The sequence below is a fragment of the Melopsittacus undulatus genome, chromosome 1 (assembly GCF_012275295.1).
Source record: "Melopsittacus undulatus isolate bMelUnd1 chromosome 1, bMelUnd1.mat.Z, whole genome shotgun sequence".
NCBI lineage: Eukaryota > Metazoa > Chordata > Aves > Psittaciformes > Psittaculidae > Melopsittacus > Melopsittacus undulatus.
Genome location: NC_047527.1, coordinates 119,316,418 through 119,341,484, shown reverse-complemented (window position 1 = coordinate 119,341,484; position 25,067 = coordinate 119,316,418). Strand labels below are relative to the sequence as shown.

At 44.3% G+C, this 25,067-nt stretch overlaps 1 protein-coding gene across 1 annotated transcript in view; it reads right to left on the bottom strand.

Annotated features, from left to right (window-relative positions):
* Positions 1–24,830, bottom strand: part of FAM171A1 (family with sequence similarity 171 member A1) — a 94,512-nt gene extending 69,682 nt beyond the window's left edge. The window contains exon 1 of the mRNA XM_034063026.1: positions 24,415–24,830. Coding sequence (XP_033918917.1) covers positions 24,415–24,508 — 94 coding nt within the window. The 5' untranslated portion in view covers positions 24,509–24,830. The remainder of the gene's footprint in view (positions 1–24,414) is intronic.
* Between the last annotated feature and the right edge of the window lie 237 nt (positions 24,831–25,067).

Sequence of the window (25,067 nt, the reverse complement as noted above, 5' to 3'; positions counted from 1 at the left end):
CAATGAAACTAAAACACATGAGGTTCCCTCTGAACATCAGGAAACATTTTTTCCATTGAGAGGGTGAGTAAACACTGGGACAGGTTGTCCAGGGAGGTTGTGGAGTCTCCATCTGTAGAGATACTTAAAAGACGACACAATCCAGGGCCACTGACTCTAGGTGGCCCTGCTTGAGCAGGGGCTGGACCACCTCCAGAAGTGCCTCCCAACCTCAAAACTTCTGTGATTCTGTAATCCTAGCCCCCTGCTATTTCAGTGCCTTCCCCTCTCCAGTTTGATGGATATTAACCATCCTCTCTCCCTCCCAATTCATCTTGTCTCAATATTAACTTAAATTTAAGTCAGTGTAACCCTACTGAAGTATGTACAAGTTGAAAAGCCTGCAAGCTTACCTGCTGGTTTTCTGATTCACAAGATAGTCCAAAATACAACAGTTCTAAGAAACAGGACCACATGCAAGCTACATTCATTTGGGTAAGACTGAAGAAGGAAAGCATGAGGGATTATGCGGTTCAGACTAGTTTACCACTTCAGTTCAGTTACCCAAGTTCTCCTGAATACCAAAACTGGATAGGAATTGATTGCTTGGTTTTCTGAACACTTGTGGCTAGCATCTGCTGGCAGAGATCCCATGTGTCCAATTTTTAGCTTATAATTTATTCTTCTTTTTTACCTTACACCAAGCATGAGGGTGTTTTGTACAACTATGACTTTCACTGAACTCAACCAAATGCATCAAGCTGTTGGGTCACTCATGAGCTATTATTTAACTGTTTTAATTGCTGTTGCAGATGAAAAGTATTGTAAAGTTTGCTCTGGATAACACAATATTACAGTGAAATGCTTTGAAGCATCCTCCAATTCATAAATGGTGAAATCAAGCAGAACTCAGTTTTGAGATGAGGTCAATCAGATTCAAGAAGAGCTCACACAGCACCTGCTATAGAGATGACAATCCAGTTGGTTCCAGCCCCATACTCCTACACTTTCATCAGGCTCACTGTTCATATTCAAAACTGTGTTCCAAACATATTTAGGTCAAACGCAGAAGTTAACATATTGCTGCACTTCATTACCTCTTCCCACCTACAAAGAGCATTGTGGTTGCATCTTGCACACCACCTGTAATTTCTGCAGTAACACATGTGCAGATAGGATGGCAGAAGGGCCATTTGATATGACATCTAACACAAAGGAATTTCACCTAGTTCCCACTCCTATTCTGCATACAAGCACTAACTACAACCTTGTAGGCCAAGCTACTCGCTCTGAAAACATGCAACCATTTTGCACACCAAAAAGGAGAAATGAGACAGCCTCCCTTTACTTTCAGCTAGCAAATACTTGCTTTTTATCTTCTACAGTTAACCATCTTGCTCCAGGTTATAAGCAAAGAAGACAAGACAGACCTATTAGACTAAAGAAATGTATGTGTAGGGAAGTTAAAAACAGGAAAATCAGTAATCCAAAAATCGAGTACAGGCTATTATTAATGGTTCCTATAACAGCTTTCAGAAATTCAAATAAACACAGATTACTGACAAGGAAATCTCAAGTTTATATAATACACAAGATCTCAAGACTATTACTGAAGTGCTCCAAAGAGTACAAATTGCCCCTGAGGAGATAATTCTAAAATAATTATAATAAAAAATTAACCAGAAATCACAAGTTATATTTATTCTGGTATAAGACTTGGAATTTCTTGGAATTAAATATCTGTTTTTTTTATTAAAAACATCCATGTCTGTTCACGCTGGTTTTAAAACATGAACAGAAGACATTTGCTAGATTAACACCCTTGCTGTTACGTCTTAACTCTTTAAAGAATCGCACAATAAAAAGTTAGCATCTGATTTTCATCAGTTGACAATGCAGTCCATATTTTTCCCCCCATAAAAAAAAATAACCTTATTCCTCCCTCAGAAACCAAGATGGTAAGTAAAGAGTTAAAGCTGTTTGGCAGCTGTTACTTTAAACTCCTTTGGGTTTTACAATTCGCAGAGCATGTCAGTTCCTCCACCCTGGAACTTTTTTAAAATACTGAAGCAGAGGAATGTCACAGCACGATCATCTGCCATCAGTACAATAGTCAAGAGATAGGACACAGCAATGGACCTCCTCCTCCTTCAAATCTGTCACTTGTAATAAATTATACTGTAGCCAGGAGCTGACTGAGACCAGACAGACAAAGAAATCAAAATTAAAAGAGTACGTAGAATTGAACATGACCTATATAGAACTGACAGATAAGGCTGAAGAAAGCAGTGATTTCTTAGAGGGAGAATACAGGCAGAGAGGAGGGACAGAGCCAAATAGCACTCCACAGTGAAAGGGACAAACAGGAACATAAAGCCTGGAGTTATTAAAAAGGAACAGTCTGAGGCAGTAGTCAAGCACACACCACCAGTTTCTTCTTAGAGGGGCTCAGAAAGTAAAGACTAATGAACATCACTAAAATCCAGCCACAGTGAACTCAGATCAGAGACAAGGTCAGCACTGCAAGATGTGAAGGGCAAGCGCCACACAGAAATCAGAGACTGTCTTTGAAGAGAATACCTAGAACAGAAGCGTTTGCACAACTGAGTAAGAAATATAAATGCTTGTGTTTTTAATTCTACAAATCAATGTCCTTTTTACTATAAGCTCCTATTTTCAGCACCTATGGAGAAAGGCTATTCCATAAGACGAACATCACATATCACTTCATCAAGCCCCTATATCTGGGAAATACAAACCCCCTTAAAGCAGAGAAATGTAACGTGGATAGAGAAGCTAACATTTGAAGACAGATAACTGCTACCCCATCATTTCATAACCTTGCACTACATATATTTCCTCTACAAGTATCCAATTCCATCAACTCCAAGCTGTCAGCAGGAACTAATGAACAGTAAAATACCCTCCAGCTCCTACTCAGTACTGCAGGACAGTAGCTGTGACGCAGTGCTGCACAACTCTGCCTTCAGCAAATGAGGGTGGACACATTCTTCTCTTACCAGTTTAGAACAAGCAGCCAAGGCCAGTAAGACACTGAGGGGTACCTTTCATGTATCCTCTCTTATTCTGTTTACCTCTTCCAACTACTTTGGAAGCATTTTCATATGAACTTTTTTCTTCTATTTCTATCTGATTTGCTTTTACCTAGTGCACAACTTACAGCATCAGAAGTTGTCACAAAGCACAACTTCTGCTATTTAGCTCCCTGGCAATGGAAAAAGGGGGGGAAAAAAAGCACAATTTGACAGATTACAGCACAGCAGAACCTGAGCCACAAGCTGGGGCCCTCATGCATTACTGCTGTTTACAGATATTTAATAGCCAAGCAAGAAGTTACAGCAGTGGTAGGCAGTGCAAGCCCAGTATCTGCCTCCTGCAAGTACTGAGAGCTAAACAATGAGACGTTTGTTCCAAGCTCATACAGCAAGGCAAAAACAACTGTATAGCAGCCACCATTCTTCTGAACAGAAGCCAATTAAGATTATTTTATTTTTTCCCTTCCCACAATGAGTTCACAAAATGTTCATAATAATAATAATTTTTTATTAATTATTGCACAGATCCATGCCATCTGGATGCACAGTTACTCAAAAAGCAGCTGCAGTGGGCCTGGGATGATTGCAAAGAACAGGAGCATAGTTTGCTCACTGCTCTAAGTTCCACCACACCAGCCCATGCTGGAGAAGCTGCAGTATAGGATCCCCAGTGGGCAGAAAGCCAACATGATAGTTTCTTTGCAGTCTGGATGCAATGTGTCAAAAAGAACACAAGTGACTGCCCAAGCACTGCAGCACTTAGTAGCCATGAGATACCACTGCCATGACTGTCAAGCTAACCAGGCATCCCTCAAGTAGGATATAACACAGAAACATACTGTTGTAGCAACAGCCCCTGCATGGTAGCAAAGGCCATTGAAACGCCTTATTCCACCCACACATCCAGCATCTCTCTCCAGGATCCACTGAGCAACCAAATCCTCCTCAATCACTTCTAATTGGGATTGAGAATCTGGGAGAAGAGTAAAACATAGGGATTACAGTATTTCAGAAGCCAAAATGAAGCTGTATTTCAAGCAGCTAGAAGGCCAGGTTGAAACACTGCCAAGTTATCAGAGACAAATAACTCATGAGTAAAACACCTAGGTAATACAACCTTTATAATGCACAGTTGGAAATACTGAACAGAAGTTCAAGTGAATCTGACAAAGCGTAAAATACCTTCAGGATTGCCACAAGAATGGACAGCCTCCGGAAACAAGAATCATGAAACAACCAAGTCTTTAGCACAACTCCCTGATGAACTATTCATCTCCTCAATACTTTGGCCTGAGTGTGCTCCTTGCTCTAAGGGAAGCATAGGAACGTGATGAGGAGGAGACATTTTCATCTCTTCTGAAAGTTGGGGTGGTAATAACCTTGAAAAATGACAGAGCATCAGTTCCAAACTGATTAGTAAGAGTACAGGAGCAGTTAGAAACCAAGGACCTACTATCACCACCAAAGTGAAGAGCCTACTTATAACAGAGTAGTATCATCTTGGAAGTATATTATTTCTGTCTTTGGTCAACAAGCATCAATACAGAATCACACAGGTTCCAGCACAAAGCACCAGTGAGTTGGGAAAAAGAAATCAAAATACACAGAATCTATCAGTTCTGGGTAAATACATCTGATTCAACATCTGGTCAGTTTTTAGGGTAACTTAACTACCTCTGGAACCCTACTTAACAGATAAAAAGCTCTCCATTTTAATGTTATGCATATTTGTGTTTTTAGAAAGGATAATTTTTAATAGTTTCAAAGGCACTATCACAGACTAAAGGCTGAATTGTCTTGAGCTCCTAGAATGGGAGTAAAAAAATTTCTGAGTGATACAGGTTTATGTAAAGATCTGAAAGTCAGCACTACAAGACATGAAGAGCAAGTGCCACATAGCACTGAGACTGTCTTTGAAGAGAATACAATCACAGAAATCACCTAGGTTGGAAAATACCTTTAAGATCATCAACTCCAACAATCACCCCAGCACTGCCAAGTCTACCACTAAGCCATGTCACTGAGGGCCTCATCTACAGGGTTTCAGAACACTCCCAGGAACAGTGATTCTACCACTGCCCTGGGCAGCCAGTTCCAAAACCTGTACACCCTCTCGGGGAAGAAACTGTCCCAAATATCCAATCTAAACCTCTGCTGGCACAGCTGGAGGCCATCTCCTCTTGTCCTATTGCTTGTTACTTGGGAGAAGAGACTGATCCCTAATACAACCTCCTTTCAGGTAGTTGTGGAGAGCAATAAGGCCTCCCCTCTCCTTCTCCAGACTAAACAGTTCCCTTGGCTGTTCCTCATCAGACTTGGGCTTCAGACCCTTCACCAGCTTTGTTGCCCTTCTCTGGACCAGCTCCAGCACCTCAATGTCTCTCTTGAAGTGAGGGGTCCAGATCTGAAGACAGTATTCAAGGTGCAGCCTCACAAGAGCGAGTGTAAGGGGATGATCACTTCCCTGGTCCTCCTAAGCACACTATTTCTGATACAGTCCAGGTTGCTCTTGGCCACCTAGGCATAAGCTGGCTCATATTCAGTTGGCTGCCAACCAGCACCCCCAGGCCCTTTTCCACTGAACAGCTTCCCCAAGCCTGTTGCATTGCATGGGGTTGTTGTGGCCCAAATGCAGGACCACGCACTTTGCCGTGTTGAACCTCATACCACTGGCCCCAGCTCCTCGATCCAGCCTGTCCAGATCCCTCTGCAGAGGTTTACTATCCTTCAGCAGATCAACACTCCCAGCCAACTTGGTGTCATCTGCAAAATTACTGAGGGTGCACTTGGTTCCCTCACCCAGATCATCAATGAAGATAATAAACAACACTGGCCCTAACGCCAAGCACTGAGGGACACCACTACTGACTGGTCACCAATTAGATGTGACACCATTTACCACCACTCTTTGGGCTCAGCCATCCAGCCAGCTTCCAACCCAGTCAAAAATCTACAATCCACACCATGAGCAGCCAATTTCTCCAGAACGCTGTGGGAGACAGTGTCAAAAGCTTTACTTAAGTCCATAGAGATAGTGTCCACAGCCTTTCCCTCAACAACCAGGCAGGTCACCTTATCATAGAAAGAGATCAGGTTGGTCAAGAAGGACATGCCCTTCGTGACCCCATGCTGACTGGGCCTGATCCCCCCGTTTTCCTGTACATGCTTTGTGATCTCACTTAGGATTATCTGCTTCATGACCTTTCCCAGCACTGAGGTCAGGCTGACAGACCTGCAGCTTCCAGGGTCTTCCTTCCTGCCCTTTTTATAGTGAGGCATCACATTGGCCAACCCAGAACCTTGACCCTGAATACCTATATTAAAAGCTTTTACACAACTGAGTAAGAAAAATAAATGCTTATGTTTATAATTGTACAAATCAATGCCCTTCTCCCCTGTAAGCTCCTCTTTTCTGCACCTACAGAGAAAGACTATACCTTCACACAAACATCACATATCACTAAATCAAGCCGCTGTATGTGGGTAATACAGACCCCCTTAAAGCAGAGAAATACCAAAAAGCAACTTTTTCTGAGAAAACTTGAGATTTGTAAGAACTCCTGGTAATAGTATGCAAATACCATGAAAATTACAGGCAAAAAAGAAGACCAGAAGCCTGTGATGCATAATTAAAGGTTTCAACAGATTGTTTAAAATTTTTGAAAAAGGAAGTACACATACTCACACACTCAGTTAATTCACATGTCTTCTATGTGCTAGCAAGGATTTACTTCAAATCTATTGCCATGAACAAGAAAGAACAAACACATCTGTATATGTCTACAAGCCAAAGCTGCTTTGAATAAAGTGAGCAGAAAAGAAGATGCAACTTCTGGTGTTATTTCAATAACTGCAGCAATCCAAGGACAAAATTGAAGCCAAGTACCCTGGATAACACATTAATTTCATAGAATAATGACCATTTATAAAGGACAATCACTTTAAGTTGTTCAAAGTACAGAGTACCATGCCATGAACACATAACTGACAATGGTGGAAAATGCATTACAGTTTTACTACTGAGGCAAGCTTTGATTCATACCATATGGTCTTACAAGACAAGCATGTGCGCACGTCTGCACATGTGTGCATGAATGCTGAGGTGTCCAACCCACAATTATATCCATCCCAGTTTTCTAGCAGAAGTAAATACTGAATTCATAGTTTTTCAGAGTCATTCAGGAAAGCTAGTAATATTGTCTCAGAAACCTGGTAATTAAGTCAAACTGAAACAAATTAAGGTGTGACAATAATACCTACCATCAATATAATACCTAGTTATATAACATCTTTAAAAGGCTTAAAAAAAGCAACCCTAAAACCTGACAAAACCAATCATATTAGCTGTTGAATAATTCGTGACAAGGAAAGGGATCAATGAACATATCATTGCGTTATTTTCTTCTTCCCTATTCTGTTTAACATGGTATAAAACATGCAGTATTTTTATTACTCCCTCAGGCAAACAGGTCCTGTGAATGCAATACGTGGCTACTTCACAAACTCACGGATCATCAGTCTGCATTTAAAATTTAAAAAAGCTTAAGGAAATACTACACTAGGTGCAGAGAGAACATAATTTACAAGCTCAATTAGTTATCAGCAAACTTCTCTGAAGTCAACATTTATCTGCATTGCCTTACTCTTTGAATTAAGATAATTGCTTCTTACGGTGTTTTCTGCATTGTAACTATAGGCAAATACTGACTCTTAACAGCACTTTGGATTTGAAGCATTTCATCCTCCTGATGCTTAAGAACATGAAGTGAGATTCTGATGTTACTCCCAACATCAAGCTTGTGAGTATGTTTGAAACACAGATTTGTTTACATGACTGCTTTTGAAAATGTAGGCTGTCTTCTGGCAGACTGAAATGAAGTTAAAAATTAAGTTCAACTCCATAGTGAAGGGAAGGGAAAGAGCAAGAGGAAAAGGAAGAAGCTTTTTAGTACTTGTAGCTGGAACCTATTCAAACTTCATTTCCTATGTAGGAATTTTAACATGCCATTTTATCATTTTCATGCTTGTCTTCCCCTCCCCCCCCATCATACATATTTTTATACAACATATATTTTCAGAAACCAAGCTTGCCATCCATTTGGGGGATAGAAAGCAAGCTTGCCATATACATACTGGCTATGTATCTACTTATAAAAAAAATCTCCTCAAATTTGAACATCAGTGTAGCAGGAGGGAGCTGTCTGCCTTCTCAGGAGGCCAAAAACCAGCCCAGACCGATAACACACCACTGCACTGCCTACTGTCAGGCAGCTTTCTGGCTTCCCCCTTTTCACTCATGCAAATGTGACAAAGAAAAGCATGGGATAGCAAGAAAAGGGTGACTAAATCCAGAAATTATTTCATAAGGGTCCAAAAAGAAACTACCATGACTATCAGCAAATTTGTTAAAATCCCCCTAATCATTGAAATAAAACTAGCATGAATTAAGACCCAATTCTTGTGTGGCCTTGGTTTACTTCCCAGCCCCAACCTAGACAATGTGCCATCTTGGTCACTGCTCTTTCTCTTTACTCTTGACCTTATATTCTGTACAATATATATACCTTCATCATCCTGTAACTAGAGAGTAAGCAACAAGTGTTTCAACAAAGATACATTCTCTTATTACTGTTAACTTTTATTATGTACTCAAGATGTTATAAAGAATAACTTAGAGATGCAACTCAGCAAGAGAAAGTGCTATTCCTCTTGGCGAATGCATGCATCACCTCCTTTGGGTTGTTAAGAGATCTTCCAAATTTTAAAGAGATCTGGAGTAATGAACGCTGCACTTTGCTATCTCCACAAAGACACACCAGAAAGGAAGCACTGATCAGCCCTGCAACCCAATACTGTCAGATACTGTTTGTTTACAGACAGTCCCCAGATGTACCAAAGCTCTTTCATGATGGACTATTTAAGAGCATATCCTTACTTACTGTTAATCTGTATAGCAGTAGACAGAATGGCATAAAGAAAGAGTGAGGCAACGGAATTTCTGCCCCATGTCAGCATCATGGTCAGGAAACACTACTAGGGCATCTGGTTCGTCCTCCAGTTCAATGTACACCTTCTAGGAAATGCAAGAATCACCACAGTTTTGTAAGGCACAGACATGCAGATTAAATAACACCTGGGAGTTCGGCCATAAAAATTTGAGCTTCAATATTCTCCACCATGCAATTAGGCTAAGGGTAAGGAAGGATGATATTTGATCAGTTCCTAGTGGCTAACTGATGCAAAACTTAATACCTGAATGCATCTGATATTAAAAAGCATCTTTGTGTGCAATCATCCATGTAAACAAAAATTCTCTGCTGCTCTGGAGGAATCCACAGGGCTATCACTTATTTATAAGAGAGTCCGATACACATCTTTTTGGATTCTTCTTCACCACAGACAAATTTATGAACGTCTGGAGTACTCACTTAAAAGCATGCATTAACTTGCACATGGGAATAACCATTACCTTTCTAGGACACCACCACAAACACTGCTCTGCTCTCTGCTATCTAGCCCCTCACCCCTCAAAACCCAAGGATTTTTTCCATGCAGAAAGTTAGCTTGAGATATGACACTGCTTCAGTCCCCTTCCTAATGAGAACATCTGCTGAGAGGGCTCACTTGGCTCTTTCGGCAGCAACAGTAAACCATGCTTTAAAAACAGAGAGTGAGCAAGAATATTACTGAAAGATTAACTGCATACTCACAGGTAAAATTACTAATTAAAAAAGATCTCCAGCAAGATTTTTGAACATAGCTGAAGAGTGCCAAGTAGTTTTCATCGAGGTAAAACTTCCCAGAGCAGATAGATAGCTACTCATATCTGATCTAAAGAAGGAAGTCCTTATCTAATCAAATGTCTGGAAAACTATTAGCTTTCATCAAGAATTTCAATACATCATGGTGTCTTCCTTCAACAACTGATTTTTGAAGTATTTTTACTAGTTTAATATTCCAAAGCCTGCTGCAGTTATAACTCAATAGCTTGCAGCAACAAGTGAACTTGAAATTCATCCCATTAGAAGCTCTTGCTCCTACTGCTTCAGGCTGCTGGAAGCAAACATATTTTCAATTTTCAGGTAGACTGCTAACAACAATATTTACATTGAGTAAGTTTTATGCCATAGTTCCCTCTAAAAAGTTTTAACTAGCAGCATACGAAAGAGTAACTGTCCTGGAAGAACAAAGGAAAATTTAACTTTTGAAAGACAACAAATGTATTCATATTAAAGTTTTAATAGCAGGGGAAAAGGTTCCCACAGTCCCCACACACAGGCACTCTGCAAAACAACAAAAATACAGCTCCCATTTCAACCATCTGTGTTTCTGGCTCCTGTAAATCCTACATTATGAACCTAGAGACTGGCTCAAATTTAAGTTATTTGCCGGGACCTCAAATACAGCACCATATGCTGAAATAAACTGAGTTGCAAGAATACTCTGGGTGCTAGCAGTAAAGCTAAAAGAGCAATATAGTTATTGCTGTGCTTCACTGTGTCTTTCAACATTATTACCACAAGTAGCTTTTCAACTACCCTAATATTTGCCCAGGTCAGCACGCTGCTCAGCAGGTTTCAGAACATGCCAGGAGCACAGTTCAAAGGGAGTCAAAGTGAGCAACTGCTGCTCCCATCTTGAGCCAATGCCACACATTGTGCAAACACAATGCGGCGCCTGAACACGTTTATCACCCTGCTGCCCGGTGGCATGTTCCTACCCTCGCTGCCTCACCCCCCGCAGACCACCAGTCCTGTCTCCAGAGCTCCTGGACCATTTATTGTCCTAGCAATGCCTGCCCAACAGAAACATGAAACGGCCATGAACACTTAGTAGATTTTCCTGCCTGTCTGCAGCAACTCCACTCCAAGCCTTTCATGACACAAAAGGGCTAACACAGGGACAGAAGGAGAAAGGGTGGGATAAGGAATGAAAATTTCTTATCTCTCAGCAGACACCCTGATCTAGCAGACATCAATGCAGAAGCACAGTAACTAAGGAAAGCAAGGCAATTATCTGGTGGAGAGTGGGAACTGCTCTGGCTAACAGACAGGTCAGGGAGGAGTGACCAGAAGCTATCAGGCGTTATGCACTAATTATGCCAAATCGGGCATTCACAGCTAGCTGACAAATGTTACTTTAGCCAGAATGCTATGGTGAGTGCCCAGAGCTGCCCTCCGCATTTCTATGGCATTTAAATAAGCTGAAGTGCATCTTTTCCTCTCAACCTATATAGGACATCCAGACAGCAGAGAAAAGATGACTTGGATACTAACCCACCCATTACCCTACAACTGGGAGAAACACTGATGAGTGCTGCATCTCACACTTCACTTAAGCAGAAACTGCAGATGAAGCTCTTCTTTAAACTACGACACAGGGTACAAACTGAAGTACCTGAGGCAGGGACAAAAACCAGTCACAGCTGAAAGAGTCAAATCATCTGCCATTGCCTCCTGTGGGACCTGCACTGCAGATACTCCCTCAGACTTAGGTCACAGCTTGTCATGTGCAACATATCATAGCTGTTGCTATGATTTGTATTTATTTATAAACAAAGTTATTTTACCTTAGTTTAGGTGAGGTTAATTTAGGCTCATTTCAGTTAGTTAATTTTAGTCTAATTTAGTATAGATTCTATTTTCTTTTTCTTTACCTGTTTCAGAGCTGATGCTCACAAGCATTAACCCGATGCCCATGCATAGCCAGCAGCAGGCTGACGCATCCTTAAATCTAGCTTGAAAAAAGCCTCCCTTGCAGCCTGACAAAGGAACAAAGCCGGGGCAGGAGCAGTCCCGTGGTGGTGCAAGAGCAGTGCAAGAAAGAACCCAGCCAGAACAGGCCAGGGAAGACCTGACAAGGGGGGTGCTCAGTGCTACAGAGAGAAGCAGCAAGTCCCAAGGCCACGGTGGGGCCACCCTGGGAATGCAGAAGGCTTCCTCTCCCCAGATGCGGGCCACGAGGGCCACCTGCGTGGAGCACGAGCAGCTGCCTTCGGGCTACAATAACCCAAAGCAGCCCCACGAAGGGGCTGTGCTCGGCTGCGGAGGATGCAAAAAACCCCGGGGACACTTGCTAGTCCACCTGGGGGCAAAAAAGCCTTCCTCCCCCAGCTGCAGGACACGAGGGGCCACCTTCGTGGTGCATGAGCACCAGGCGATAACGCAGAGCACCAGGACCAGAGGAGCCCTGACAAGTGGTCATGCTCAGTGCTCAGAGGAAGGCAAAAAACCCCCAGTGACCGGTGCCAATCTGGCCCGGGGGAAAATTCCTTCCTGACCCCAGCGCTGGCGATCGGCTACTCCCTGAGCACGTGAGCAAGACCTGCTCCTGATCCATGGGCTGGTTATGCCTCTGAGGGGACAAGAGGACACTGGCACTGCCTGTTCTGCCTCCACCTGAAGCCATCTCAGGGGCTCCCAAGAAGAGCAAAATGCTGCTGGCCTGATCTAGCCTGGGAGCCACAATCCTTTCAGTGCTTGGCACTGGAGCTCCAAAGCACTGGTGGAGAACACTGGGCTTTATAGTGCCCCAGAGCACTGTGATGCTGCGTTGCCGGGTGCTGGCACTATGACACGGGGATGACGGTGCCCCCACAGCCCTGCCCACTGCAGCCCTGCTGCTGCTGCTGCCCCTTGGCCCTGCATGCCCTGGAGAAAGACCTTTGGGGTGCTGGCCCTGAGGCAGTGCCTGTGCCCAGGAGGCCCAGGGGGATGTCCCTGCCCATGGCAGCCACACACTGGGCACCACTACGGGCTGTCCCTCTACATTAATGCCTTTGTCCAGGCTGTATCAATAAAGGCTTTTATACCCCATACAGTCATTGGAGTGTGGCGATCCCAGAGGTGAAAGAACGGGGTTTTGGTTCCCTCCATGTGAACACTGCAGAAACACAGAGAGCACATAGGATTTCCTCACCATCCCTCACCAATATACCAAGTGGCAATTGCTACTATGCTGCTTATGGTTAGGTCTTCTTGGAAAGAAGAAAGAAACTCAGAAATATCTTCTGTGTTTTTCACATAGGGTGTTTCAATATTTGTGCTTATTAACATTCATGGGTCTAGTTTGGGGGTTTACATCTTGTATTGCTACTTGAGTGCATGACTTCACTGGCTGCTGCCTAATTCCATGTTCTTGATAGCTCAATAAAGTGTTTTGGTCCCAATTTGGTTAAAACCGCGTGAATGAGCAGTTTCTTCCTGCAACACTCAAGAGAAACAAAGAACTGACTCAGCTGTGTAGAACGGTTTTAGAAACCTCAGCTAAGTGTCTCATAAGGGTACTGTACAGAGGGCAGAGATTGGGAAACTGGCAATAAATCCACCCAGCACATTTGTCCAGATTCTTGAAATGCAGAATGCCCACTGGTCTCTCTCCCATAGGCTTATTTCTTGAAGGGGGGGGGGGAAGGGACAGTCACAGAGTTTGTTACTGGAGATGGTGTAGGCAGCAAACGACAGCCCCGGATGGGCTCCTGTCTGAAATGAGGGAATTTTTGCGTCTGTCTGAACAAACTCTTCTTTTAGGCAAAACACCCATGTTTTTCATGTACAAGAGTAGAAAATGCTACTGCTTCTGCCCAGTTCTGGAGGAAAGTGATCCTTCTCTATCTCTCTATAGCTATACCTATATCATTTATATCTCTATATCTGGATCTATATTCATAGCTGTACATGTATATCTACATCTCTCTCTCTCTCTCCCTGTCTCCTGAGCTAAAATAAATCCTCACATAACAGCAGTAGTCATGACATCATGAGATGGTCAAGTTCGAGTTCCTCAGGACAGTGAGAAGAGCGTGCAGCAAGCTCACTGCCCTGGATTGCAAGAGAGCAGACTTTTTGCTCCTCAGGAACCTGCTTAATAAGGTTCCATGGGATATAGTCCCAGAGGGCAGGAGGGCCCAAGACTGTTGGTTGATATTCAAGTATCACCTCCTACAAGCTCAGAAGGGTCACATCCCAACTAGAAGGAAGTGCAGCAGGAGGGCCAGGAGACCTCCTTGGATGGATAAGGAGCTGCTGAAGAAAGTTAGAGGTGAAAAAAGAAACTTTGAAAAAGAGGAAGCAAGGACAGGGAGCCTGGGAAGAATACAGGGATGTTGTCCAGGAAGCTAGGGACCAGGTCACGAAAGCTAAGGCCCAGGTCAAAAAAGCTAAGGCCCAGGAAGAATTAAATCTGGCAAGAGGCGTGAAAGATAATAAGAAGGGCTTCTATAGATATGTAGCAAACAAAAGACAGGGCTAATGTGGGCCCCCTCCAGAAGCTATCAGGAGAACTGGCTACACAGGATTTGGAGAAGGCTGAGGTTCTGAATGACTTCTTTGCCTCAGTCTTCACTGGCAAAGGCTCTGACCGCACCACCCAAGTCTTGGAAGGCAGACACAGGGACTGTGAAAACCTAGACTTTAGGCACACTGCAGGAGAGGATCTGGTTAGAGACCATCTTAAGAACCTGAATGTACACAGGTCCATGTGACCTGACGAAATCCATCAGCGGGTCCTGAAGGAGCTGGTGAATGAAGTTGCTAAGCCACTGGCCATCATATTTGAAAAATCATGGCAGTCAGGTGAAGTTCCTGATGACTGGAAAAAGGGAAATATAACCCCCATTTTCAAGAAGGGGAAAATGGATGACCCGAGGAATTACAGACCAATCAGTCTCACCTCTGTGCCTGGCAGGATCATGGAGCAGATTCTCCTGGAAGGCATGCTAGGGCACATGAAAAACAATGAGGTGCTTGGTGACAGCCAGCATGGGTTCACTAAGGGGAAATCCTGCCTGACCAATTTGGTGGCCTTCTATGATGGAGCTACAAAAATGATTGACAGGGGTGGAGCAGTTGATGTCATCTACCTGGACTTGTGCAAAGCTTTTGATACTGTCCTGCATGACATCCTTGTCTCTAAATTGGAGTGTCATCAATTTGATATAGGTGGACCACTCGGTGGATAAAGAACTGGCTGGGTGGCTGCACACAAAGAATTATGGTCAATGGCTCAATGTCTGGCTGGGGACAAGTGGTGTCCCTCAGGGATCGGTGTTGGGACTGGTCTTATTCAACATCTCTGCCAGTGACATGGACAGTGGGATTAAGTGTGCTCTCAACAAATTTGCCAATGACACCAAGCTGCATGGGTCACTTGATATACTGGAGAGAAGGAAGACATCCAGAGGGACCTTGGCAAGCTTGAGAGGCAGGGCAATGCCAATCTCATGAAGTTACCTCATGATACCTCATGAATCTCAGGAACCAAGCTTAGTGCAAGGTCCTACACCTGGGTTGGGGTAATCCCAGGTGCAGCAGAGAAGAGATTCACAGCAGATCTGCAGAGAAGGACTTCGGAGTTATGGTTCATGAGAAACTTAACATGAGCCAGCTTCAGTGTGTGCTTGCAGCCCAGAAAGCCAACCGTATTCTGGGCTGCATCAAAAGGAGTGTGACCAGCAGGTCGAAGGAGCTGATCCTGCCCCTCTACTCCACTCTTGTGAGACCTCACTTGGAGGATTGTGTGCAGTGGTGGTGCCCTCAACATAAAAAGGACATGGAACTCTTGGAACAAGTCCAGAGGAGGGCTACAAGGATGATCAGGGGACTGGAGCACCTCCCATATGAAGACAGGCTGAGAAAGTTGGGGCTGTTCAGCCTGGAGAAGGCTGCATGGAGACCTCATAGCAGCCTTCCAGTATCTGAAGGGAGCCTATAAGGATACTGGTGAGGGACTCTTCATTAGGGACTGTAGTTGTAGGACAATGAGTAACAGGTCCAAACTTAAATAGGGGAAGTTTAGATTGGATATAGGGAGGAAGTTCTTTACTGTAACAGTGGTGAGGCACTGGAACAGGTTGCCCAAGAAAGTTGTGGATGCTCCATCCCTGGCAGTGTTCAAGGCCAGGTTGGATGAAGCCTTGAGTGATATGGTTTAGTGGGAGGTGTCCCTGCCCATGGCAGGGGGGTTGGAACTAGATGATCTTAAGGTCCTTCCTATCCCTAACTATTCTATGATTCTACCTATGTCAAGATCTGCCATTATTCACTGCTCTAATTCAGACTTCTTGTCGACTGTAGGCAAATTAGTTTTCAAGAAATTCTTCATGCCTTTTTTTGAGCAATGGGGTAGTATTGTATTCTTAGACAATAGCTATGTCCTTTGAGCAGCAACTTCTAAAACTCAACTTATTAAATGCTGTGTCCTACATCTTATGTCACAGTTCTACAAACAATTTGTTCCTGCATCAACTGGCACTACTGCCTTGAAATCCTTGTTTTTCTCTGTCACTTCCTCTCAGCCCTTTCCTCCACACCAGCTACAGCATTTGTGTAATTCCCAAAGGGAAGTGATTCAGGTAAAGACTAAACTGGTGCACAGAGTTTTCGCTGAATGACTTCCTTGATTTGGTTTACCATATTGCTTACACGAACGCCAGTAAGAGAAAACAGACAAAGGTGGGAGTAACAGTGCAGCTTAATTCAGAATAAATCAACCCTTGGGAATACAAGGCTAATTAAAATATGGCAAAAAACCATGCAGGCAAAAAAACATGCAGACAAGCTCAAACAGTTCTGCAAGCCTCCTGACTTGTCTAAACCCTTCTTTTTGTTTACCTGCTCTTGGGAGTGAAACACTTAGGCTCATAAGCATGATGTACAAAGACAAATAGTTTAGAAATGTAAATAGACAATAACTCACACTTGTTTGAGTCCTGAAAAATGCAAGATAACCCAGCCAGGTAATCCAAGAGCACGCGTGTGTGTTCCTTCACACAGCTTATTACATGGTACATATTCAGCAGCTCTGAGGCTGAGCCAGAGGGCAACACCAGGCTGATGAAACTGCCAGTTAGAAGTATCTGAGGGAGAATTCATTTGACTAAATGGGAGTACAAACAGCTTTGTCTAGGCTGCCATGTTAGTCAATGAATGTTCACACAACACAGTCCACCTGACCAAATGTGTTTACTCAAGTTGACAGGAACGACACTTGGCTCCATTAACTGAAAAGATCAGATTTTCATGTCTGTAACAGGGCTGTGGATGACTAGCTAAGAGGTCACAGACACTCGCAGACTGCAGACACACAAGTTAGACAGGACACTTCTCACCCTGGCCGATAGGTGCATATCCTTTGCATGACAAGTTTTACATTCAGATATCAAGCACAGACTGAGAGATGAGATGTTTGGATCTTAACCTTTTATTTTGCACAACTGTACACTGTATGCTAGAGTGCAGGAGGGCTGGACAAAACTGCTGATACATTAATTTTCTTCCTGCAGCAGTCCAAATACAGTGCTTAGCTTAATTTGTTCTTTTTTTATTATCAAGTCTCACAGCACCATTTGATAAATACTTGTTGCTGCATCAGTATACGCCCTTGCTTATAAAGAATGAAAGAGACCTTTTTTCCAGTAATGACAATCACAGTCACAAAGGTGGGATAAAACTAGAGGGAGCTCCAACACTGCTATCATCTCTGTTAATTACTGCATGAAGAAGAAAGGCCTTTTTGTTTTCTTTTAAAAAAGCAGGACTATTACTGTGCCTCTAGTCTCAACATTTAGTGACTGTCAAGGTAAGCTCACCTTTGCTGTTAAGCACTGATATTGTATTATACCTACCATACAGTAGGTTCTCAGCACTCTTGCAGACTGAATTTAAGAAAACTGAAAGTATTTTGCACCTTACTGGATTCAGCTCCTTTGTTGTCCCCAAGCCAAAAGGATGCTGCTATTTCCTTCCCCTGAGCTTTCCCCCATGCTCCATTTCCTATTTCCTTCCCTGCTAACAGCAGTTGCAGCTGTGTCTCCTAGAAGAAGCTTGGTTCTCCCATGGCAGAGAGGCTGAGGATGGCCCCTACAAGTCATCACTCGTTCAGCAAGGTTTAGGTTATATCCCCTCTCCTGCCATGTGCTTTTGCCTCCCCACCTGAAAAATTACCATTACAGTAGCATAGCAGAGGTCTCATCGTAGATTCCTACTCGCAGTGACAGGGAGGCTTCACCTCCTGGTGCATGAGGTGTACAGATAATCCATAAAGACAGGATTTCACTTCCTAGCATGCCTCCACAGCATGGCACAGGCAGTGACAGCTCACAGAACTGCAAAAGCTAAGAGCAGGAACAATTAAAAGATAGCTGTAGTGTGGAATTTCCAGGGACTTCTGTGCCCTGCCTGCAGAGACTGCTTCTATTCAAAACATACTTTATACTGAAAGCAGTTGTGTTTAAATACACCCTATCTCCCAAGTAGCTAGTGAGGGAGATAAATTTACAGACCATACTGTGTGTAAATTAATTTTTCCTTCAGATTGTCTCAAGATCAACTGCTCATCAAGCTAGCAAAGAAGTGACACAGGTATATCTGAACCAGAATACCAGCATTTTGCATGAAGTAAAAATGTAGCTCTAATTTGAAATATATTTAAATACTGCTTTCAAGACCACAGACTCACCATTATATCAAATATGATTGTCTAAATATTTTAAAGTGAAAGATTCAATGTGCTTGCTAAAAGCAACAAGAAATTACAGTATGTTCATATTTTTACAACTCTGTATTAACAACTATACAGGTATCTTTCCAGTTTCCCATAAAACTAAAGATGGTGTTTGTAAAAACCATGTGTGTAGTACTTAATACCCATGCGCAACAAACCAGATATTGTATTAACTGAAAACATAATGTAAACCAGCTCACAGGAAAATGTTTCTGGAATTTATGAAGGAAGAAAAAAGCAGCACTCAGCTCACTTTAGTATTTCCCAAAACAAAATACTTTAGTGTATATTATTAGTATTATATTTAGTATTATTAAACTCAGTTGTTCTAGTAAATACAACCCTTTACACAGGCTTCTCGCCTCCCTTATTTGTGCTTCCTGACAGGTAAATTATAAAACCACTGAGACCTGTAGGAGCAGCAGAATAACAACAGTGCAGTTCTCTCAGGAGTTGCCTTTTTTCATATCTAAAACCAGAAACTATATCCACTGAAGGCAAGGGAAATTAATGTTACAAAAAAGCAACATGCATAAGGCAATTGGTGTATAAAGTAACAAATACTGAAAATGCACACTTTGATTTGATGCAAGTATTCTGGAGAGATTATTTAGTTTACCTTTGGCTGACAGGAAAAGTTAACTACCTTCCTAATTATCAGCTCAAGATACACCACACAACTATATTGATCAAATGTACTAATTTGAGATATGTGGAAAAGAAGGATCATTCCCAACCAGACTGCTATCCAACAGCCAAACTTCCAGAAGGATTGTTAAAAAACGGCATTAAAGATGAACCACCAAGATGCCAGGTTCTGTGCATACCTACACTGGCATGACCTATGCACTGAATTTCCTTGCCATGCATTTTCCCGTTTTTCTCATGCACCAAGACTATGGCACAGAAGACAAGAGACAGAATAAACTCGTGAAGTTTGCACAAGCAGGAGGCAGAATGACAGCTCTGCTCCTCCATGCACCGAAACCACTGGAGATTTCTTAAGTTTTCCAACAAACCTAAATGCACAATCCTTCTTCCTCCCCAGCACACAACTACATATACCCAGGTGATTTGGTTAAATTAACAAGCATACGGTAAACTGTATTTCATTGATATCAGAAAACTCTCTTGTGGAGAGAGGACTTCTATCTGAAACCATTCACTTGAACAGAAGTTGGCCCAGAAAGGAGTCATCCCTAAAACTTTAATGAAATAAGTTCCAGTCTCATGCAGTAACAGGTGTCAGTGTGAGGTTTAAAAAAAAAAGACAAAAGCAAAGGGAGAGGGAGAAAGGTTGTTTTAACCCTTCTGTTAGGTGACACATGGCAATTAACACCATCTTAAGACACAAGCAGACAAATGACCACAGGGAAAACCAGCATATGAATGTGCTGTCATTTAACAAGTGTATACACACATTATTTAAGGTAAGCTGAATCCTTTACTGGGAAGTATTACAAGCCAAAAGACTAAATACAAATGTTTTGTAGAAAAAGACTGCAGTTAAAAACCTTCAGCTCACCCGAGCTTACTCATGATTGAGAGAAATCAGTTACTAAGCATTTGCAGACATTAGTAGTCCAAGGTAAATATGAAAAAGAAATCCGGAAAAAAATTCGTGCTAACCCGCATCTTACAACAAGCAAAATCAATGAATATCCCATCCTTATGAAGATTTTGCAACAGTGTCTAGTACTAAGTAAACAAGTTGCTCCTACACTAAAATAAAACACCATCTTTTGTGCTGTTTTAAATCACTTTAGCTTCCACTCTTATGAGTCCATTTGTGGTATCAATGAAACAAAAGTTTGCATTTGAAGGTCATTAGTAATTTGCTGCTGATCGAGATGAGAGAGTATGGCAGCACAAGACAAAAGAAAGACTATTTCTGCATCATCTAAACTGTATCATCATGGCTAAAACTGCAATTCAGGATAACTGGCTTAGGAAAAAAAGAAAACCCAACACAGGAACTTGTGGGTCTCCTCACAGCTGTTACTGTGCTGTCCAGAAAAGAAGCCTTCACAAAACATCCAGCTTGAAATGGTTGTGAAATTAGCTTTTACAATGTCAAGCAATGCAATGGCTGTTTGCAAGGCAGGCAGGCAATTCAAACAGCAGCACTCAAGCATCAACCCTCCTGTCCTCCATGTGCACAGAAGGAGAAAATATTGCATATTCCGAATAAGAAGCAACAGCTGAACTTTTATCCACCATTGTACTAGGAAAAAAAAAAAAGTATCTGCCTGATCTCACTCTGGGATTACAAAGCTGATACCCTGAGCATATTCACCTACTAGTAGTATAGTCCTTGAAGTGGCTGCTAGTTATTGCTCAAATTATATTTTATTATTCCTAACTTCTCCGAGCAACTACCGAAATCTGAAGATCAACCAAGACATGATTTAAAAACAATACCGAAGTCATACTGGACTTCTGCACTACAGCATAAAATCCTAGGTTTTTTCCTCAAAGAGCCTCCATAGCATCTACAAATGAGGTGCCTTCATCTACTGTGAAGCAAAGTTTACAGGTGACAAATTTAACCCCTTCTAACATTGCACCAATTTTGCTTACTTTTCCCCGGGTTAGTGTTACTTCTTCACATAACTCTTACATTATCATTTAGGCAAAGCTCCTTAAATTTAAAAGAGACCCATTCAAATGAAGAAAACTCACTTGTGTCTTTTGTTTGTACCCATCAGACAAGTGATCAGTCTAGGAATGCATTTAAGGGCTGGTTTGGCTTTTTGGTTTAATTAAAATTTCCGCACGTTCATTTCAGTATTGAAACCCATTTAGGTTCTGTAATACTTGGTAGAACAATTAAAAACCAAGCAAACCTCACAAAAAAACCCCAACCCTCTCAAATCCAAGTCCTCACTTGAAACACTTGTCAGGTTGTAAGTATTTGAGAAGTTAAGGAGGTAAAGCTGTACCAACCCTAAAGTGTACCTTCATGGACTTTTAACCACCTCACTGCTGGGGCTTCAAGCATCAACAGCGACAAAAATGAACAACTCACCTGTGTGGATTTTACCATATTAAAGACAGCGACTTACTGAAACTTAGAAGGTACCTCTGTGACCTTCAGAGGGCACAAAAGATCTGCATAATGAGTCAAACAAGGTAACAGCATGCCAAAGTCACCCAATTTTCTAAATAGGGTGCTAACTGCAGAGCTTAATTACCAGTGCTTTTCATATTCAGGAATTACGTAATCAGCCTGGCGGAGCAGAGTTTGAGGCTGGAACTGTCTTAACATATGGCTGAGAGGAGCGAAAGAGACAAACGTTCGATGCAGAGCACCGCTCCTTATCCCTTCCTTAATCAGAACACCGACGACAAATCCCTCCTTCAAATATCTCTCAATGCAAGACCTATTTACTTGATCTGTTAACACAGGCATGGAACATCTTAACTCAATATATCTGTCCCATTTTGAGGAAGGCTTTCTGACTCAGTATCTTCCAGCTTGGCCAGCAATAAATATTGCAGCTGAACCAACTCCACGGTGGCATCCTCTGGTTTTCTCACTTTCCAGCTTTATTCCAAAGCCTTCGTTTTTCACTAGTGTCTTCCCAGCTAGAAGGGGAAAGTAAGTCATCTGCAAACATCCCTGAACTTTGGCAATGGCCATTCACCTGTACCTACAACTATCACCAGGGTGCCAAAAGGGTAAGAGGGGAAAAAACAGTTGGTTTAGGTTTCACAGCTATTTAGCACTTACTGTGCTCAGTATCCTAACAAGAAATGTGACTGGTACTAAATCTCTCCAAATGACGTTCACACCTGGTGATAAGAAATTTATTCAAGGCTACAAGCTGGTATGGCATAAACTTTCAAAAGAAAGACTCGTCGTAAGTAGCTGGTAACTAGTGAGCAGAATACACTTTGATATTAGCTCTACATATCCACTTACCGATGTGCATGACAAAAAGTAAAGATTTGGCTCATAATTAGACTTTGGAAAGTGATGCTATCTATGAAAGCTCATATGTTCCTACACCAAAGATAAAATTAGACCATTCTATTTAGACAGAAATGTTCTCTATTCATAGATATAGCTGCCATTACTTAAATAATCAGCTATCAGGCTTGATGGTGACATAGAGACAAGTTCTTCCACGTACCATGAACTGAATTTGACAATACAAGTTGTTTCAACAGGGCAGTTGAAAGGCACTAATTTGCCCAATACCTGACCACTTTGATCACATATACGAAAAAGATTTTCCATATGACACAGAAAAAGATTTAACTATTACACTGGTATCTGAAGTGCTGACTTCAAGGGATGAACACAGTGCTATTTTTCTGACACCTTTATCAATACAAACAGTATAGTCTCGAGTCTACTGGTCTCCGAGTTACATTTTGGTACTTCTCATTCCAGAACCACTACTGTTTTGTCCTTAGCTGACACAACATTTGATGTCAGACTGCCTAGCATGGTAGGCTTTGCAAGAAAATACCAATAGTTTTTGAATACTCTGTACAAGAATTCATAGGCCTACCTAGATCTTACTACACCACAAACGTTACTGCAAAGAAAACCATTAAAGTTCAAAAGGTTACTTCTAATGTTTTCCTTCTTGTGGCAAGCATCATTTACCGATTCTTAACATGTGAGACAGGAAAGCTTAGAGGAAACTGGACATAAGCATACACTTTGCATGGTGTATTTCTACCCAGCCACAGCAGGAAGAATGCTGCCAAACCATCACCACGAAGGCTAAGCGAGCATACGATCTCTCATCCTAGATGACACATTTCACCTCTTGACAACGCATGCCAACGAGGCTAACACTGACCATGAGGGGGATACATTTCCTCCTAGCATGTTTTGTACCCTTAGGTAGTCAAGTTTTCTGCTTCCTAGCATTGCCGTGGTCCCGGCAGGTGTGATGCTGCCACAGGCTGCCTGTCAGAGCCAGGTGGGAGAAAGCTAAAGGACGTGTGTCCTTCTGCCCCAAACGCGAGGGCACGGGGAGCATCTCCCCAAGCTGAGTTTCCATACGGGGAGAAGGCTGCAGGGCAGGTGCACCGAGCCGCCGAGGGGACGCCACACCATGGCACCTGTGAGGACCAGGCAGGACCCCGGCCCTGGACGACCAGGAGGAGGACCAGCCTCAGGGGCCGCGGACACCCCGGGGGTGGGTAGGGCTCTGCCCCGCCGCGGCTTCTGCTCCCACCCGCGTGAGGGCGGAGGGGGAGGCCAGCCCTACCCAGAAGGGAAGCGTTCCTCTCCGGCTACTGAGGGGTGCAGCGGCCCCCCGGCGCCGTGACAGGCCCCCGCCCGGCCGGCGGGCAGCCCACCTCGCCGAACAAAAGGCCCGGCCAAGGCCCGGAAACGTCCCGGGGCGGCGGTCTGAGCCGCGCCACCAGCCCGGGGGGCGAACCCTCAGCCCAGTGTTCCCGCACGGCCGGGGACGGGGCCTGCGGCCGCCAGTACCCCTCAGCCCGCCTCTCACCGCCGCGTCGGGCCCCGCAGTGGGAGGGAAGGAGCCGGGGTAGAGGGACGCAATGCAACAGCTCCGGCGGCGCTAAGGGAGGGAGGGGGCAGCACAATGAGGCCAACAGCAGCCCCTGCCCCTTCCGTTAACAAAAGCTCTCCAGCCGCGGGGCTGGCACCCGCCTCAACCACCCCGGACCCGGGGGGCTCTGCAGCGGGCGCCGCTCCCGCGGCGCCCCACAGCCGGAGGGCGGTGGGAGCTGCATCTCGCATCGCCGTTCCCCCACCGCCAAATCTCCGGCCAGCCCTTCCTTCCCTCCCCCCCCCCCCCAAGTTTGCCTCCGCCCGCACAATGCAGCCCCCCACCGCCCCGGGGGCCGCCGCACAAAGCGGGCCAGTCCCGCCGCCCTCCGCACCGACCTTGAGTCGCCTCAGGCACCGCTAAGGTTTTGGTCACCGCCTTCCACACGTTGCAGCCCAGCAGGCAGAGGAGAAGCGCCGCCGATCTGCTCATTTCCACCCGCCGCCGCCAGCCGCCGCCAGGGAGGGAATAGCCGCCGGAGCCGCTGCCCGGAGGAGGAGGAGAAAGAGCCGCATCAGGGGCTGGCCCGCTCCGCGCCTCCCTCCATGTTGCCGTGCGCTGCCCCTCCTGCTTTCTCCGCCTGCTGCATTGTCGTTCCGCCGCTGCGCCCCGGCCGCCGCATCCCGCGCTGTCCCCGCGGGCAAGCAACCGCAGGGGAAGGAGCCGCGGGGGCGCCGCGCGGCTGCCCGCCCAGCTGTATTCTCTATGCCCTGCACCGCTCACTTCTCCCCGCTCTCCCGGCAGCAGCAGCCGGGCTCCGCCGCCCGCTCCTTAACCCTTTTGCAGCATACTGTGCCCCGCACGGCGCGCCTGGCGGCACAGCGCCCCCTGCCGGCCCACTCACACCTAGCCCTGCCCTCCCGGCCCGCCGCGGGGCCGGGGGCTGCGGCTCCCCGGCGATCACCGGGGCCTGCAGGGCGGATTCACCTGCTGCCGCCGGCGTGCGCCCCCAGCGATACCGGCCGTGGCCGGGGGAGCAGGCGTATGGCCC